Here is a 19,675-nt window from a genome sequence, read left to right on the forward strand (position 1 = left end):
AGACGTCACAGTGCTGGGCAGCCCTGTTCAAGGTTATGAAAAAAAAAAATTATCTCTAAGAGTATAAGAAATTATTGCTATTCTGTTTAAATTATTTAGTTTTATATCAAATTTCAGACTCTTTTACTTTGTAAGTTGCAGCAGAAAGCAGAACCACCTCAAATTACAGTTCAGTGAATAAATTCATTACATTCGAATCTACAGTGCAGATTGCCTGTTTCGCAGCAGATGGGCAGTGGTTTAACACTGCTGCACCTCAAATAGGAATGTGAATGTTGATTCCTATTAAAAAAAAATAGAGAAGGAAAATAATCTTTCTGTAATAACCAAAGACAAAAAGCCAAACCAGGATTTTTTTTCCAATAATGATGTTGGCTTATCATAGCTGAGTTTTTAAGCAAAATAATGCCTTGAATTTTGTGGTTTTGCAAGGAATGCAGAGAGTGCTCTCTTGCTTGTTATTTCCACAGCCTAGCATGCTAGCAGGGAATAGTTCATTTTATAGATAATTGGTGTTTTAAGCTCCAGGTTAAAATAAAGGAAGTTCCACAACTGGGGAACCTGTGGGGATGGAGACAACCCCCAAGAGACATGTGGAGGAAGGCTAGGGGTGGACAGAGATGACCAGGGACAGCAGGCTGCAGGAGGCTCGCTTGCTTGCCCTGAGAAGGGGGTGCGACACTGCATGAACACACACAGCCCGGGAGAGAAACCAGAGGAATTAGACGTATCAGCACAGTTGCAGAGCTGTGACCTCTTTGGGATCACAGAGACAGGGTGGCATAGCTCATGAGGAGTGCTGTGATGGAAGGATACAAGGTCTTTTGGGAAAGCAGGCAGGGAAGTGTTCTACAGAAACAAGCGTCTCTTTGCCCGGAGCTTTCTTCTGCTTTGGAGTGAGCAATGAGCCAACTGAGATCTGAGGGGTCGGGATCAGTGGGGAGACCAGCACGAGGAACATTGCAGGGGCACCTGCTATAAACAGCCTGATCAGGAAGAGGAAACAGATGAAGCCTTAAGTAACTAGAAGAAAGCTCATGATTGTAGGACCTTAGAGATAAGATCCCAAGAGAAGTAAGGAAGGCAAATAGCAGAATAAAGATTCTGGGCTTCAGGAGAACAGAATTGGGCTTGTTCAAGAAGCCTGCCTGTCAGTATCCCTCAGGAAATTACTATGGGAGGTGACGGAGCCTAGAAAAGTGAGCTGATATTCTAAGACACCATGCTCATAGCACAAAACCAGTCTCTCCAGTGAGCTGAAATGTGAGCAGGCACAGCAGAGGAACGGCATGGGAGAGGAACAGCTTGGCTGAATGGGCAATGCTTGCCTGAACTCAAACACCAAAACAGAGGGTTTGGAACGTGGAAACGGGGATAAGCTACCCAGGCAATACAAAAGGATTGCCCAGGCATGTGGGGATGGAGTTCAGAGACCAGAGCTCAGCTGGAGTTGAAATTGGCAAAGGATATGAACAACACCAAGGAAAGCGTCCGTAGTTACTTTGGCAACAAAAGACAGATGAAGGAAAATGTGGGCACACTCTTTGGCAAGGTAGGGGACGTCAAAAAGGAGACTTTTTTGTCTCAGTTTTTACTAGCAAGGTCTGCTCACAGGCCTCTCGGGTTCCCTGTCACAGTCAGAGGGAGTAAAATACTAACCACAAAGATGAAGACAGAGTTGGGGACTGCAGAAGCAAACTGGACAAAGACTGCTCCGTGGGACCAGATGGGATGCATCTGAGGGTGCTGAAGGAGCTCGTTGACATTATTGCAAGGCCACTGGCTGTTTTTCATCGTTGGCAGGTTGTGGTTATCAGAGGAGATTTCCAGATGACTGGAAAAAGGCAAATGTCCTATCTTCTTGCAGGAAGAAGGATCCAGAGGCTGGTCAACCTAACCTCAGTTTCCAGGAAAATTATGGAACAAATCCTCCATAATGGCCTCCTCTGGCTGTTTCCAGGTGCGTGAAAGAGAAGGTGGTGATTGGGAGCAGCCAGTTTGGATTACCAAGGTCAAATTTTGTGCCTCGATCAGCCTGAATCCTTTCTCTGAGAGAGCTGGCTTGGTGGATGAGGGAAGAGCAGTGGATGTCATTTACCTTGAAGTTAGCAAGGCCATGTCAAACATGGTCTCGCTTAGCATCCCTGTAGTGAAAGTGAGGACATACAGGTTGGATGGAAAGACCATAAGGTTGGTGGAAAACTGAGTAGCTGGGCTCAGAGAATAGTGGTTAGCAGACTGACATCCAGTGGGTGGCCAAATTGAGGGTGGTGTTTCTCAGGGGCTGATACTGGGGCCAATACTGTTTTAAATTTTGCATTAACAACCTGGCCGAGGGGTGGAGTGCGTTCTCAGCAGGTCTGCGGACAATACCATGTTGCGCGCAGCCTTCGACATACTGGGCAGTTGAACTGCCACTCGGAGGGATCTTGGCAGGCTGAAAAGATGGACTGACAGAAAACTGATGAAGTTTAATAAAAATTAAAGCCTACAGCCTGTGACAGAGTAACCCCATGCAGCAGTAAAGGCTGGGGGCCAACAGGGTCAAAAGCTGTTTTAAGGAAAGGACATGGGGGTTAAAAAGGACAAGAAGTTGAGTGTGAGTCTGTGGTCTGCTGGCAAAGATGGACAACTTCATCCTGGGCTGTGTTAGCAAGAGCGTAGCCTGCAGGTTTATGGAAGTGACCCTTCCTCTCTATTTGGCACTTGTGAGACCACACCTGGAGTACTGCTGAACACTGGAACAGGGGCTCAGAGAGGCTCTGGAATCTCCCACCTTTGGAGATTTTCACAACTCGGCAGGACGAGGTCCTGAGCAAGCTGATGTAACATCAACATTGGCCTTGCTTTGAGCAGGGAATTGGCCTAGAGGCCTCCAGAGGTCCCTTCTGGCCAACATAGCTGATTTCATGTACTTTATTCCTTATGCGAGCTGCATATTTGAGGCCCCATTCTGCCACTGAAGGCATCAAGGTAAATACAAGCTAAAAATTATCAAGATTTTTTAAAAAAAAGTATGACTGTGATTCTAGCTAGTCTTCCTATTTGGTTGTATTTGCTGAACACTTTTGTAGTGCCCGAGGGCTGGGAGTTTTACTATTGACTTGAGTAGTAAGACTGATGCAGAGTTGTCACAAAAGCTCACCATGAGGAAGGAGGTTATCTCTGGGCTGAGAGAGTCCTCGGTGGCAGAATGACAGTGTTTCAACTCTGATTTGAAGAACCTCCTCTTACTAAAGAACTACAGTGGATCCTTGTGTATTTCATGTTTGAGGTTATGTTGTACAAGTGTGTGTGATTGGAGTATAAAAGAAACATTGGATGTTGCATGTAGTTAATTGGTTTTGGGTGCAGTATGTTATATATATTTGTGGCAAACTGAAAACATGGCTGTATTTATATAAGGCTTACTTGAGGTTAGGCTGGATAGAAGCATCACAAATTGAGTGGAAGTTCTGTAAGCAAAAAAAACCCCAAACCCTGTTGGCTCAGTGTTTGCTCTGTGAAATGGGTTGTTCAGTTAACTGAAGGCCTGAAGGCCATCCTGGGTGATGGCATGTTATCTAAAATAATACAGTTAGCTTAAAAATAGTACTGAAAGAGCCTAGAATACCAAAACTGCCCTCTCCACTTAAAAACCTAACCTAAAACCTAAGAAAGCCAAAGAACTGGGAGGAAGAGAGGGAAAATCTATTAACTAGTTTGTGCTGGGACTCCTTAAATTGATTTCCATATTAAATTTGGAATTGTCTCTTTTGCGTAGAAAATCTACATTGAGCTTGTAGCCCAGAGAGGGGGTTGAGCTGTAGCATTTGGATCTGGAACTGGCATTGTTCTAGATCCATGCTTACATCTGGATTACTCAAATAAGGGGCTCCAGTAAGAGTTGAGAGTGTGCGTACGTTGTGGCAGCCCTTACTAAGGTCCTGGTATGTGATGCCTCTTGCGTTCTTGCTAGAAGTCTTGTGATTCTCCCAGAGTGTGCAAATGGATCTGCCAGCACTGAGGAGCAGCTACAGTATAATCATGCTTGCTCCAGCAAAGAACATGGTCAGCTCACCAGATCTGAAACAGCGCTCTGCGCTGGTTTTGCCCTGTGGCTTTTATGTTTTTCAGTGAAAAAGCAATTGAGTAGCCCTATGGTAATATGGTGCTAGCAATGTGTCAGCATTTTGTTAAGTTTTACTATAGAAGAGTTTATATAAACATTGTGTTTTCAGTCCATTTAGCTTTTAAGAGAGACAATAATTTAACTGCTAATAAGCATTGTGATAGTTGCAGATGGTTCTACGCTACATGGCTGGTTTGGTTGCTCTTTCGCAGCAATACCTGTAGTTGAAGTAGGAGTTACTGCTTGAATACATTTGTTAATTCACTGTCGTGGTTTAACCTCAGTTGGCAACTAAGCACCACGCAGCTGCTCGTTCACTCCCCCCGCCCCCCGGTGGGATGGGGGAGAGAATTGGAAAAGCACAAGTGAGAAAAACTCATGGGTTAAGATAAAAACAGTTTAATAATTGAAATAAAATGATAATGATAATAATATGATAATAATAATAATACACAAAGCAAGTGATGCACAGTACAATTGCTCACCACCCGCCGACCGATGCCCAGCCAGTCCCCGAGCAGCGGCCCCCCCCGGCCAGCTTTCCCCAGTTTATGTACTGAGCGTGACGTCACATGGTATGGAATGTCCCTGTGGCCAGTTGGGGTCAGCTGTCCTGGCTGTGCCCCCTCCCAGCTTCTTGTGCACCTCCAGCCTTCTCAGTCGGTAGAGCATGGAAAACTAGAAAGTCCTTGGCTAGTGTAAGCATTACCTAGCAACAACTAAAACATCGGTGTGTTATCAACTTTGTTCCCATCCTAAATCCAAAACACAGCACTGTACCAGCTACTAGGAAGGAAATTAACTCTATCCCTGCCGAAACCAGGACATTCACAGATTATGTAAAATCTATCCAGTGATGATAATTGGTCATTAATAAATGGGGAAAATAGACACAGAGTTTGAAGTGATCAGGTCAAAGTCATAGAATGAAACCAAATCTCATCATTTCTATAGCTATTGTGCCTGTATATTTGCAGATTACTTCTTAATGCAATTTATTGATCAGTATATGCCAACTGAGAGTTTCCTCTTGGCATTCCCTGGGATAAGAGACAGTTAAGAGACATTTGCAGCAGTTTTGCTCCGTCAACCTGGCATAAAGGTGTAGTGCTGAGGTGAGGCTGTAACCCCAGATACTTGGAAGTTCCATTTCTAAGTACTGGTGGTTTTGTGGATACATACAGCTTCTGAGAGAGGTTTTGGGAAGGTTACAAGCCGAAGGCAGTCTACGGCATCTGTGCCCTCTGACAGAAGAGGTCTGTGGGCAGGGCTGTGATTGATGGAACTGTGCAAGCGCCTCTTCAGCCTTTGGCAGAACTTCTGAGTTTCTTGGAGAAGCATCTGTGTTTCAAGGAATTCATCCAAGCAAACGTGAAGTTTTCTGAAGAGGGAAAACCGTACCTGACATGAATTCAGAGTAGCGAGTAGAGTTTTTAAGAGAGGCGTCCTACTGTAGGAAAGGTTTACTGGTTTCTGTCTGGACAGGATTTAGGAAAAGCAGCTTGAGGCCCTAACAAATTATTGTTGATTTCTAAAACCAACAAACCAAAAAATACCCCACTTCAGAAAACTTATTGTCTGCTTTAAGACGAACTTCAATTCAGAAATTTTATTCTATAGAGTGTTCTTTATAGAAAGCAAACAATGTGAATGTGTATGTACATAATACATACAAACATATGATGCCTGGACTGGCAGTATTGTCCATCTAATGTTCATACATAATTATCCTCTCCCTTTCCTTTTCTAGGAATCTTACTGTTTATGCAGTAATTTTCACAGCGTGATGAAACCTTTTTGTAGGAAAACCCATTTAGTTATTTTTATTTTAGAGTAATTTAAAGGTCAATAAACAGTTTTAAATACAGTTTCTAAGAAACACAATTGGATTTACAGCTGTCACTGATCTTATAAAACAAAACTTCATATTTAAGATGCCAGCTGGGAACTATGTACGAAGACTATTCTAAAAGTATGAGAAATACAGATTTATATGAACTTACATACGTTATGTTTTGTTAAAAAATATATTTCACACTTTTCTATTATAAGCGGAACTCAAAATGAGAACACACAAAATTTGGAGGCACTGGAAACATCTATGCACCAAGTTACAATTAATATTAACAATCCTCAAAAACCTACCAGAGAAAGCAGTGTATCTAACTGAAGAATTAAATTAATATAGCTACCCACTTGTGCTGTTTAACTGAGAGAAATATAGAAAATGAATTGTCTGAACATGTATAATCTCGTTTGAGATCTGGCAGCAAAAGGGAAAAAAGCTTACAAAACTGAAGCACAAGTGATACATCATAAGAACTCTTTACAAGAAGCTTACGACACCGTTTAATATCTACATAATCTCTTTAATAAATGGAATTTCCACTGATTATATACAGATTTCAATGCTGTTATCATCTCATCCAGTCTTTCTAAGGGACTCTGCTTATAAGGATTAGTGGCAAAGTTAATTATGGTAAAAGAAAAATGATTGTTAAACTTGGGATGAAAATGGTGTCTAGAGAATATCTGTTTGCTGCCTTCTACTCGCAGATGCTAAGGCAGTTTTAATTAGGACCTTGGATATTCCCAAAAGTTCTTTTCTGGAGGTTGCTGTATGTGACAGAGAGATCCAAACTAACTTCAGAAACGTAACACTGGGTACCAGAGGAGGGCTAACTGCAGCAGCATAAAATAATTTACATTTCCAAGGAGAGTGTAATAATTGAACAAAATAAGGTGTCCAGTTCAACACAATGTTCCCATATCACATGGATTATCAGATCTAGTCCACATGGGAAACTTTTGTTCTCTAAACAGTCACTTTCCCCTTAGAGATAGTCATTAAGATGTCAGGTGCTTAAGAGTTGCTATCGATTTCAACAGGAAATAGGAATGAACTGGAGTTTTGGGGGTGAAGAGAGCTACTCCCACCAGTACTTTAGAGTCATTTCAATTAGCTTAATCAGAAAGTCAATGTGTTAACTTAATTCCACATCAAAAGAGGCAGTACAGTTGTGGGTTGCTGTGATCTTGGAACAAGGCACAAAGCTACATTTTCCAAGGTTGCACACTTTGATGAATAAACCAAAAATCCTTGCATATTTTAGCTCCACTTGGGCGTACCTGCAGTCTTTCCTGTTGTGATCTATTGGACTGAAGTGACCTGTGCATAGTACAGCTGAGGAGGAGTGCAGGGTTGTATAAGGGTCTTACTGTGCTGTATGCATGTAATCACTGCAAGTACCCACTGCAGGAACCACCTGGCATCTCAACGGGTGCTTTATCTGATTAAGGACACAATCAGGACTACATTTCATTAGTAAAGGCTTGAAATTGTTGAAAGAAAAATAGTTATCGCCATTCATACATGTGACATAATGACATGAGTGTGCTCTTTGAGCTGTGTTCTTATGTGGCTGTCAGGAGGGCACTAGTCAAGCCTCTCAGATGCGTGTGATGAAAAGAGGCACATCTAGACTTTGTGAAAAGCATTTTGTGTATGACTAGTTAGAAGAATTAGAAGTATATTTTTTATCGAAAAAATTAGGTGATTAATCTCTATTTTAGAGGTGCAATCTATTTAAACCTGGTGTAATTGAAATAGGATTTTTTTTTATTCTTTTTGAATGTGTTTGAAAAATCATGTCTGCAAAGTATGTTCTCATCCCAACAACTCTGGTATAGATCAGAGAATTGGTGAAAAGCTCTTCAGACGGTCATTCAATTTATACACTAAAAGAGAAACCCTACTAAATACATCATTCTTGATGGATGTGTGTGTTTAACCTTCAAAGGTGGAGATTCCTCGGAGAATCTATTCCAGTGCTGTATTAGCCTTACCACTAGCTTCCCAAAAAGTTAACATGATTCTTCCTTGCTATAATTTAAGCCTATTATTTTTACTATTGTCTGCCACTCACGTGAAGTACAAATGATTCCTTTTCTCATTCCAGAGCTATACATGTATCTAAAGACTGCTATCCTCTTCCCAGACTGCTTTTTCTTCTCCAGCTTAAACTTTAACAGTCTTTTTAATCTTTCGGCATAAGCCGTATCTTCCAGTACTCCAGTTACCATCATTGCTTCTCTAGACTCTGCTTAGTGGCCCACATCTTCAGGGTAAGACATGGAAGGTCTTGTCCAAAACTGGGAGAAGAGCTGCAGCTGAAACAACGCCAGTGCTAAGTGAAATGGAAGGATTAAATCATGCACTGCTTAGACCATCAGGTTCCTGTACCCTTCAGTTTGCAGGAACTCTCTGGGAGAGGGATTCTCTGGATTGACACACAGTAAACCGAGTCAAGAATCTGGAATTATTTAATGATGTCCCTTGAGATCTAAAAGGAATTTTCTAACTCTGCCTTGCTATAACTTAGTGTCCTTTTCAGTGGATTACTTAGTTTGGAGTGACTGCCATCTGGAGGTTGGGAAACATGGAGCTCTGTATGCCTTCATGCTGAAAAACAAAATCCCCATGCTTTATAAATGAAATGTTCTTACATGAATAGGAGCTTGAGCCTGACAGATACTGGACACCTGCCACTTGGTACAGAGTTTGTGACCCATAGCAAGAGTTGAGGCTGCTCAGTATGTCTCAGAGTAAGGCACGCAAGTGTAATGACTTTTCAGTATTATGCAATCACCAATAAATATGTAGCCTCTGAGTGGCCTGTGTGGGTTTTGGAAGAAGCTCTGGACAACACAGGGACAAGGAAAGGCTTGATCTGCTCTCTCCTCTCCCTCTTTCAGATGTTTGAAGGTAAACCGGTTCCTGGTGCAGTTTTCTGCTCACAGGAGAGAGCAGAAAGCATTTTAGCTGAACAAGAAGAAGTCTTTTTTAGAGTAGGTTCCCATTTGGTGTGTCTGAACACAGTTGTCCACCACAATTCATGTCTGCACGGAGTGGAATCAGTCTTCCTCACCTGGGCTGGTTGCATGATGTCGTCTTCCTTCTTCTCTAGGTAGCTTAGCTGTCATCTTGAAAGCCTTAATCCTCCAGTTCTTGCTGCATCGAGGAAGCCAGGAGGAGAACTGCTTGGTGCCGTGACTTCAGTGAGTGGGATTTGGCCCTTCTATTCTACAGTGTCTTTTGGGTTTTTTTCCAGAGACCATTTGGAAGTTGACAGTGATCACACTGTTTCATACCACCTCTTGTGCTTTTGAACTGCCTTCTGCTGCTGAAGTCTAATCATAAAAACAACTAGCCTTAGTTGCAAAGCATAAGTATACACATCTCCACCTCAGTCTGGTGAGAGATTGCAGCCTGTTGTATCAAGGCAATGCTAATGGCTTCTATGTTGATCCCCACCTAGGACTGAGCATGGTCCTAGAGAAGCTACATGCAGTTCAGAAGGCAGATACTGTGTATATACTCTCCATGCTCTGCTGATTACTGCTTTTTCCCTAGAGAACAACAGCTCATAGACAAAGTTTGCATCTATGTAATGAAGATGCACTAGAGAACAGGCTTTAGGTATTGTGTCAGTTTAGCTTGATGATCGTTTTCCTGGGCAACCACAGATTTTAGGAACTATGAACCTGTTAAATTCAAGGTTGATGATCCTAAGAGTGTAAGACAGGTTGCTGAGCCAACACACCTTCAGAGCAAAATGTGAAAGCCTGCTTCCTTGTCAATGAGTTTCCATCAGCTAAACCAGAAAAAAAGAGTAAGAGAAGGGAATTTGAGAGCAGCAAATCTCAAGAAAGAAAAATGAAAACTAGTGTGAAAAACATTTGGTCTCCTTCCCTTAGCAGGGAGGGGTGAAAAAGCACAGAACATGTCTCACGTGCCTTAAATTTTATTCTTCAGAGCAAGCTTAAACATGCAGATGACAGAGGCTGATGAATCCTTGGCTAACTACATGAAATGCAACAAGCTGCTGTGTTTTATTGCTCTGACTTTCCGAACTGAAAGTATGTTGTTTATGTTGGGGCTCATGTGAGCAGATCTCCATTAATTGTTTATTTTCAGGAGATAAAAATTCAGGAAGAAATTGCCTTTTGGCTGTAATCTTGTTCTTTCTGATGTTAGTGGCAACCTTACTGTAGACTTGCATGCGAAGATGGATGAGATCTGTAGTGTTAACTCTCTGTATATGGCCAAGTCACCCCAAATACAGAGGATTGTCTCCTGCGGCATTGTTGGACAACGTCCATCTTTGCTCTTGAAAGAAAATCCATGCTAGACAGCAGTATTGGTCTCTCTGAGAAAAAGATTGAGGAATTTCTTACATGCTGTGGAGTCTGTTGGCTAGAACCATTCAACTTGTTTTGTTACCGTTACATTTTTACTGAAGCACTAGGAAAGCTGGAGCTCACCCTCAAGTTTCCTTTTTCGTGCTCCACTGCTGAAGAAGTAATCTGTGTTTACCAGAACCCTGCCAAGCTCAGTATTCATTCGACTGCCAATAGTCTGGTTGGTCGAGTTGGGAACTTTGTTTGAGAACACAGGCATATAGTTTGGCAGTGGCTTCTGCTCCTTTTTCTTACCCTGGATAAAACAAAGACCATTAATAAGTTTTCAGAATTACGTCTGTTGCTTGTTACAAAAATACAAGTTACTGAGATTATTTATAATATCAGCACTTCGCTTTCGAAATTAGACTTTGAATGTACTTTAAAATGTCATACTGAATGTACATGAAAGTGTTGAAGAAATAAAACATTTTTTTTTTCCTGTCATCTTGCATGGGAATAGGATAACACAGGAAAATGAATCATTTTCAAATGTGTTGAATAAAATGTCAGCTGGGACAGAAGTTAGCCTGCTCTAGAATGGTCATGATGTAGGAGGTTTTTTGTTTCGTTTTTAGTAAGTGGCTTGGGTTTCAGCATGATGACATTATCTTACAAATTTTCTCCTAGGAAGTTGGTTCTTCTAGCACTTGTCTTTCTAGGGAGTTGTTAATATTGAAAGAGGTCGAACACACACATGTACAGTATTTCTTTGTGGTGTAGGTAGCAGTTCTCTTTTATTTTTCCTAAAGATTTTGGTCTTGAAGCATTTGCCGATTATGCCTAAGTATGCTTCAATTTGAAATATTAGCTTAGCTCAAATTGATGAAAACTAAAAAGAGCCTGGATTACAGCTGAAAGTCTGTTCGAAACTTACCATTTGGTCATAGTCCTTTAGGAAACTCCAGTTCTGGTACCTTGGAATAGAAGTAAAAAATGCAGTGTCAAATTTTCTGTCTTTAAATAAAATAATGGTCATATTTGAATGCCTGTTTAACTGCTCAATTTGATACTTAGAGCCCAGCTCTTACACCTGCAAACTCTTTGTACTGAAAACTGTCTTTTCTGTGGTGAAGCCCAGCGTTTTCTTTATTCCGATATGAAGCCCATACTACATGAGGATTAGAGTTTTTTTGCTAAAGGAAGATGAGGATGAGGATAGCATGTCCACAGTGTATTCTTTGTGCAAATGCAGATAAATTAGCAAAGTCCTGAGTCACTCTAGCAAACTTTTGTCCCATGCCTTGAGCAAGACACAGCTTCTTATTTTTTAAATGACCGATATTCTGCTGGCAGAAGTCCCTGGTAGGAATTCCCAGAGCCATATTTGCTGCAGGTGAACACCCATGGGAGTATTTTGTGCAGATAGACAGCTGTGCTGAGTCAGAAGACCTGAGTTTTGCTCTTCAGCTCTGTTCTATACCCGGTGTGGGACTACAAGGCAAGTCCTTTGATTTTCTGTCCTTTGCTTTCCCTGGCCTGAAATGGAGAAAATGAAAGTTCACCTGCTATTGTAAAAGTACTGTGAGGTCAATAGAGGAAACAGTTATCTACAGCTGTATTTGCAGCAGGGCTCAAGGGACGCCTGGGTTGACTCTCTGAGCTGTGTCTATGCAGTGCTGCATCTAGGCTTATTGATGTAGTGCTGAAGCTGTACATCCTTCTGAGTTGAGCTCGTCTGTAAAGCACAGCCATGTACCATGTGGAGCTAGGAGCATTGGATTTCTGTGCTGCACTCCCCCGTGCATATGTACCCTAGGTGCAAGTAAAAGCTAATTTATGATTGTTGTGTTTATCACTATGTGTCTTGGTATACCAGCACAGCACAGAGGTCCTAAAATTTTTTATCTTGCTATGCTAGCCACTATTTGAACATACCAGATTTGGGTGTTACTGGACGGTGCTAATTACTGAGAAATGCTTGGGTCTCAGACATTTACCTGTATCCACTTCAAGTCAGACCACCAACATGTAGCAGCCTTTCCCCATCATTGTTTTTGGGATGGGGATGTGGAGCTGAAGGACAGTTCTCTGCAGGCCATAACATATGTAGTCTGATGAACCCAGCTTTCGGCATCTGTCCTTCACATGTCTGTCCTACCCTTTTACAAGAGTTTCTGTCTTCGTAGCTAAGACTAGAGAGCAGGTCAAGCATCAGCTGTATGATGTGTTACTTTACTTACCCATGAAAGTAAGTTTGCACCAATATCCACGACTGTGAACCCCAGGGGGCCTGCACAGATAGTCCCTCCTGCTGCCTTAGCTAGGGAATGGGCATGGAACATGCTGGGCCCGTTTGGGAAGAGTCTGAGTGCACAACTGGGACAGAGTAACATTGCCACCACGGCCTTGGCTTTGCATGAATCAGAGTCCTGGCGTCAGCCTTTCTCTCGGGTAAAACGAGCCCGACGAGTGCAAATGCGCCTCTGGGGAAATCAGAGCTGCGATTGTATCTCCTCCAGAAGGCTGAGGAGGACAGAGGTTTTCAGTTGATTTCTTTTCCCATTCTAAAAAATCCTGAGAGTGATGTTCTTTTTCCTCTCTTTAGCTTGGATAGTGCACAGTCGAAACTGGATCTGATTTTACTTCTACCAAGGATATTCTTCTAATAGGCTTGCTCATGCTGTGTTCTGAAGTATGAACGTAAGCACTTACTCAAGATACGTGGCAGAGACAGAGAGGATGTTAGTTTTGGGTTCCTTCAGGTCAGTGGTGTATACACAGTCAAAGCTTAGGTTGTATGTGTGCAGTTCAGTCTGCTGAAACACTGTAACAATGGGGCATGTTCAGCGGATTTGCAGATTGGGAATACAAAATCATATTTTGGCAGAACACTCTGTTCAGCTTCCATTTCAGCCATTTCCAAGAATATGAGAAGAGGTGATAATATCAATGTGTCTGCAATAAATTATAAAGGTTGGCACATTTATATCTTCATTGTGGAAATCTCTATAAAGCTGAGAGATACTTAGCATGCAATTCTTTGCATCTCTTGTTAAAGCTTAAGCCCAGCATGCCAGGAGATATTAGCATAGATTTTGTCCAGTGAAAGAAAACAGAGATAATACAATCTTAGAAAGAAAGGTGTTAGGGTCTGATCCAAAGTCCCTGCAGAAGAAAATTTCCTTTGATAGTGTAGGCTTTGGATCAAGCCCTAAGACTGTCAGGGAGCATCAGTACCGTTGTCAAGATGAGTAGAAGAGGCACGAACTGGAACAAGTGACTTACCAGATTTTTCTTCCTCTCTGTTCAGCCTCCACAGACTCTCTCCAGATCTTATCCTGTTGAACCTGGTCCTGCTGCAGTGCTGCCTGCTCATCTGCCCAGGCCCGAGTAGCCGGCTGTGCAGCGACAGGTCTTCTGGGTTGGCTGCTGCCGAGAGACGCAGATGGAGCTGAGGCTGGTTGTCCCAGAGGTGTGGTTGCTGGTTGCCAAGACCTAACCAAGTTATTTCTCCTGAATCCAGAACCCTTTCCCAACTTGTCCATTTTGAGACTCACTGTATCCCCAGTATTGTTAGGTATATTGTGACAGTTAGAAAAGTTAAACCTGCTACTGTTTGCACTTTCAAAGCTCCTTCTCTCCTAATGTTTTCTTTTAGCTGCTGATCTGGAGTGCTTTCAGAAAATGAACGTACACGGCAGCACTGACAGGCAGTCCTCGGCACTGTTTTACTTCCCTGTTATTTAATGCTCATTTCTTACTGCTTTATGTGGCTTCGTTGCTTGAATGCTGAAGGAGTTTTCATGGTAACGGCAATTTTGTACGAAATGACTGTTACTGAAAGCCATCAGTTCTCCAGCTGTAACCAGCAAACTCTCAGCTTATGAGGTGATTACTGCTGCTTGCAGCTGAGACCACCCTCTATTAAAAATCCTCAGAACAATAAAGTCTGGTTTAGCAGCAAAGGGTGCTGTGGAGATTGCTGCTGAGTATGTCAGGATGACTTTTGTTGTGGTTATGTAGCAGAAGCAAAATCTCCTGAAAGCTGCTGGTTTCCCTGGTGTGTTTACTGTATCTATTGGAAACAAGCCTGACTTGTGAATATTCACCAGAAAGGGAGCAGAGACCCAGTGGGACAGCTGCTGGGGCCTTGAACTCTATTTGGGGCAGAGCTTGTTTGTTTAAAATAAGGTATTTCAATGAATCTGTGCTTTGAAAACTCCTTATTTTCATATTTTTAAAAAAAGAGCAGCCAGAGATCATCAAAAGTCCTTTTTAAGTACTTAGAGATTTCTGCAGAAGGTATTAAGCAACTATGAGAAGTAGTTTTTAAGTAATTTTAAAGGGTTATTAGTATACAGAGTGAGAATTTTCCAAACAGTGTCCAAAATGTCAGTGTTTGTCTTTACAGTCAGACTGTTGGGCTTTTGTGGTATGAAGTTACTTCCTCAAGTATTTGTGAACTTGCAGGAAAATGGACTATTTTAAATATAAATTTCCTCTGAAATTCTTGACTGACTTGTTTTTGAGTAGTGTGGATTAGCTCCAGATGAATTCTAGCCTCTTGCTTCATCTTCCTCGTAAATGCTAATGAACTTTGAATCTACTTTTTTAGGGGTTTTTTGGCAAACTTATTTGCTTGCAGTATCGGGAAATACATGCTGAATTTGGCAAATAATTTCTTTTAAAATAGTTACAACTATACAACAATCCAAACACTTCACGTAGACGTATTTGAGCAAGAAATACTTCTGTATTTGGAAAAATTATTCTGACTTTGAAGATTGTTAATAACATAACTTAAGAAGAGGTAAACTCCACCTCAAACCACAATGTTTGCTTTGGGTTTGAATGAAATTTTAGTAGGCTTTTTGTTTGTTTACTTATTTTTCTGAGATAGTTGAAACCTAAACAGTGTTTTTCATCTCTTTCAGCGAAAAAGCAAAAAAAGCCGTGTATCCACACAGCATCACCATGAACTGAAGAAATGAACTGTTTGCCAACCTGGCCTGATAATTGTCTCTGTTCCTCTTGTGGAATCTGCTTATCCTGCTGCATTTGTTCCAGGGTCCTCTCCAAGTTGGAGTGTGTGCAGCTGGTTGGAGAGTGGGGTTTTAGCAGCATCTAACTGCTTTAAAAGGAAGGTGAGGCATGTTTGGAAAACCCAATGCATTAATCAGTGTGCATGGGATTTCAGCTCCTGATCAGGTCAGGAAAGGATCCTGATTGGGAAGTCTGTTCCTGTGCATGGAATGCTTTTTCATTCTTGTTTACAAAGTTCTTGTGTTATTTTAATTCTAATCCTTCCTTCAAGTCAGTTTCTGCAAATTAAACATAATAATAAACTAAAAATGGCTATTGAGCTGAGTACATAGCTTCCAAATGACTACTTGTAGCCACTGAATAAACTGGATGGAAAGATTACAAGCAGGTTTTTAAAGTCTATGCCATTGAGTGGTGTCTGCAAAGATGCAGGAGTTGTAACTACCCTGGTTTTTAATGCAGGTGTAGGGCTACAAAGTGCCTCTCAGAATAACTTACTGGAAGTGAACTCATAGGTTAAAGACACATCTGTTGGTCTGAGACCCCACAACCTTAGGAAAAAAGGAAGCCTTAACTGTTTAGGACTTCTTTAGGTGTTAAACAAAAGTAAGCTATGGGTCTACATGCAGGTATTGGACACTACATAGTGTTCAAGCCATTTCTCTGGAAATAATAGATGGGAATGGGATCATGGCTGTTTAAATAAGCTGGGTTTTTAAAAATATTATAATAATATGACTTCAAAGTGTAGCTGCTGTTCCAAAACCAGATCAGTAAGAGCTGATATTTTGAAAATTATTCCATTTTCTGTTGGGACCAGAAGTCATTAAGGGCGTGGTTATACACCATTAAAGTACATCAAGGTGAGTGCAAGGATGACATTTCTGGGCGTCACTCTAGATTCCTTGCTGGATATACTAGTAGCCCATTTAGGCCTTTTACTAGATTAACAGCTCAGCAGAACCGCTGCAGATACTGAACTGTTTCCCCTCATATTACCATCTGCCAGTTTAGCATTTTATTTGTTCATTACAACAACTCGGGGCATTTAAGCAGGGAGCTCATTTGAATCGGTACGACTGATTTACTGTGTACTTCTTTTCATCCTGTAGTAGAATAGGTTGATGTTTATTGTGGCTTCATGCCATATGTATCTATGTAAATTGATTATAGCATCTTTATTTTTTCTGGCTGGGGACACGAAACTTGAAAAAAGTTATGAGTGTCACTGTAGGAGACAGTACCTTTGCTTAGGAGTTTGTTTTGGGATTAGTTTATCTGACAAGCAGTGTCGGTTCCCATCATTCTGAGGAAGAACTTGACTGAGGTTAGTCTTTTGTTGTTGCCAGACAACTGATGATATGCACTACAAATTTGTCTGTGAAAAATATGTGAGTTATTTCCCCCATCAAAGGAAAAGATGTCTAGAGGGGCTTTTTATGGAGGAAAAAGTTCAGGTGTTTAGACAAAACATTTTTATTTGACCACAAGAGGGTATTGCAGTATCAGTTATGCAAGACTTGAGCTAATGTTTGCCTTTATATGCACTGCCTTATTTTTAAAATACACCTTTCTCGAAATTGATCATTTACATTAGGCTGTCGTTAAGAAAATTAGGTTTTGTGTGCCAGTATTTGATGTTCTTGTCCAGAGGCAATTTCTGAGCTGTTTTTTCTAAAATTTGTTTTGTTTTTTATAGTAACAACTTTCTTGAAGCTCAAGAAGTTCTCATAGATTTCACTGGAAGACAGGGACTTCAGAGGCTTATTCCGAAACACTGAAAAACTTAATGGAAATTGCTTGGTTAAATGCAAGAATACTTCAGTTACAGAAGGGAAATAATAACGGCAGATGAATGTGTTGCTGCTTTGCTTGGAAGTGCATGTTGGTTCAGGATGGGTGCTGTCAAAGTCAGTGAGACTCTGATCTGATTTTCCCATGTCATCCTACTTGCAGGGATAAGGTCTGAAAGCTTTTTTAGCTCATTCGTGTTTCCCAGATTTCTCCTTTACATCCAAGTCTTCTACAGTATACATCCAATGTTGGTTTGCACTTTTTTCCTAAGTCAGTACTGTGTTGGGATACTTTCCTACAAACTTTAAGGACAGTGTTGCCAAAGTGTTCATGCCATGTTTTGTACAGTTCAGACTATGGAAGAGGGAGCTAGAAGGATTTCTGGATACTCCCACTCTAGATCTGCTGCTGAATTTAGGAGAAGATACATGGTATGCCTGCCTGCCTCTCGACAAGCCCACCTGTAAAAGAAGAAAGATCACAGCCATATCACATTATCTGTGAAGAACAAATTTCTGAGGGGTGTGATAGTGATTTGATGGACAGCAAAGCGATTTTCGTATAAGAAAGTTTGTGTTTGTGAGATACTGCAGAGATTTAAGAAACACGTTTAAAAACACGTGCAGTGTATATGTCACTTGTGAGTAAGAAGCAGGAGCAAGATCGTCAGCTGGAGGAGAGGGCAGGTCTCTGGGGACCAGCTTTTCAGAGCAGATCACCATTCGGAAGATCTCTGCCTTTTCACAGATGGGATGGAGACCCCCATGTAAATCTTTCGATATGAGCAGTGTTGCCTGCCTCGAATAGTGACATTTGCGTTGTCATCATCATCTTCCTCAAATGAATAAAGATCAGTCAAGTCAGTCAAGATTGCAGGCTGGAAGATAGGTCATGGCGATGGTTAGTAGGGTGGGGTGTCAGATGATTGGTCAGAGGACGCTGAGCACCCAGCAGAGAAGCGATGGATGGCAGAGCATTACTGCGGTGCTTTCTCACCGGCCCTGGGCGTTAACCAGACAGGGCCCTAGAAAGCCTGGAGGTGACAGATCCTGCTGACAAGCTGTGTCTTGGTCTGGCAGGAGCAGAATGCCTTGGGTCGCTGTATGCAGCCAAAATGAAAACAAATCCTGCAAACTGCCAGTTTGGAGTAAAACTCCTTTTAAACGATTACGTAGCTGCTTGATTAAAGGCCTCGTGTTAAGTTTTGCTGTAGCTTTCATAAAAAAATATAAACTTCTTTCTTGTCTTAATGGAGTTCTGCTGAAAGAGCCTGGCAAGTTGAACGTCTGTTGCGTCGGCAGCGTACAGATACCACTGAGGGAATGTCTGCTTCCAGTGACACAGAGTCTGACACTTCAAAATAAAATCAAAGCTGTAATGCAGACTGTAAGAAATCTGTTGTGAATTTTTTTTGTCCCCTTCTTTTAATATAATTTCTAGTGTTACAAAATATGTTAGCTACTGATATGCAGTTTGCTTTATTTGAAACAAAAATGATTTATTTGAAAAAATATTATTTACTTGAAAAAAATACTAAACAGCAGCTATTCCATAGAATATGCAGGCCTATATCCATAGAATATGTTAAGAGCCTTCTGCTTAAACCTGCCACCAGAGCAAGGTGATGGGATTTCAGGGAGGGAGCGCTGCAGGGCTGGTGTGTGAGTAGGGATGTTTGGAACTATCTGGTTTGAGGAGAAAAAACTAATAAGAAGTGTTCCTCACTGGCTGAGGAATGTTTTCAGTTGGTATTTCACATAATTTCAGTCTTAGAGGCTAGATCCTGTCAAGAAGTGCAATACTGCATGGACAACCAAAGTTGTCTTCGTTAGTCAATCTTCACCACGGCAGGGAGCTCTCGTAACTGCATAGTGGAGCTTGGCTTTATTCCGTTCCTCCTCACTGTTTTCTTGCACAGTTATTAACAGGTCTAAGAGAATGTCTGTGTATAAAGTGATCAAGTACTTCCGAAAAGGCTAAAGCAGCAGTTTGACCTCTGAAGTCTGGCGTAGCCCTGCTTTTCTGTGCTCCTGTGGTATGCATCTATTAACAGGATCAGCTTACAGGTCAGTTTGTAACAGCCGAGGAGAAGCTGCTTCACAAATACTGCAGAGATTCAGTTTTTTCTCTCTGCTACCTGGGGCACTGTAGTACTTGGAGAAGTATTTTAGCCTGTGAATTACAATATTCCAGCTGTGTATCACTATATGTTTCAATGTTCAAGATGCTATTCAGTCTTTTTTTTTTATTCTCTGTTTCCTAGCTATCTCCTCCAGCAGCCAAGAGTCTGTTTGTCGATCTGCACTTTAATACACTAAATGTTTCATCTACCACGTGCTCACCTGTCATGGTTTAACCTCAGGTGGCAACTGAGCACCACACAGCCGCTTGCTCACTCTCCCCCCGCATGGTGGGATGGGGGAGAGAATCATAACAGTAAAAGTGAGAAAACTCATGGATTGAGGTAAGAACAGTTTAATAATTGAAATAAAATAAAATAATAATAATAATAATAACAATAATAATAAAAGAATATACAAAGCA

The 19,675-nt window shown here is 41.4% G+C and overlaps 2 protein-coding genes across 2 annotated transcripts in view; both read right to left on the reverse strand.

The window, feature by feature from the left end:
- PQLC3 (PQ loop repeat containing 3) overlaps positions 1–8,194 on the reverse strand; it is a 19,957-nt gene extending 11,763 nt beyond the window's left edge. Inside the window, exon 1 of the mRNA XM_009332504.1 lies at positions 8,038–8,194. Coding sequence (XP_009330779.1) covers positions 8,038–8,194 — 157 coding nt within the window. The remainder of the gene's footprint in view (positions 1–8,037) is intronic.
- Positions 8,195–10,415: 2,221 nt separating this feature from the next.
- LOC103924035 (chromosome unknown open reading frame, human C2orf50) lies at positions 10,416–13,839 on the reverse strand. The gene is made up of 3 exons (XM_009332485.1): positions 13,580–13,839; positions 11,229–11,268; positions 10,416–10,607 (listed from the first exon to the last, which is right to left on the reverse strand). Exons 1-3 carry the CDS (start codon positions 13,837–13,839, stop codon positions 10,416–10,418), a joined length of 492 nt encoding a protein of 163 aa, XP_009330760.1.
- Positions 13,840–19,675: the final 5,836 nt, after the last annotated feature.

The sequence above is a fragment of the Pygoscelis adeliae genome, unplaced genomic scaffold (assembly GCF_000699105.1).
Source record: "Pygoscelis adeliae isolate BGI_AS28 unplaced genomic scaffold, ASM69910v1 Scaffold168, whole genome shotgun sequence".
NCBI lineage: Eukaryota > Metazoa > Chordata > Aves > Sphenisciformes > Spheniscidae > Pygoscelis > Pygoscelis adeliae.

What these genes read in the sequence shown, in the direction of transcription:
- LOC103924035 (XM_009332485.1), bottom strand. Translation starts at nt 13,839, where the DNA reads ATGGACAAGTTGGGAAAGGGTTCTGGATTCAGGAGAAATAACTTGGTT. An exon ending in CAGAGAGGAAGAAAAATCTG is followed by an intron (nt 11,269 to 13,579) that starts GTAAGTCACTTG and finishes TTCTATTCCAAG; the next exon opens with GTACCAGAACTGGAGTTTCC. An exon ending in TAAAGGACTATGACCAAATG is followed by an intron (nt 10,608 to 11,228) that starts GTAAGTTTCGAA and finishes TGTTTTATCCAG; the next exon opens with GGTAAGAAAAAGGAGCAGAA.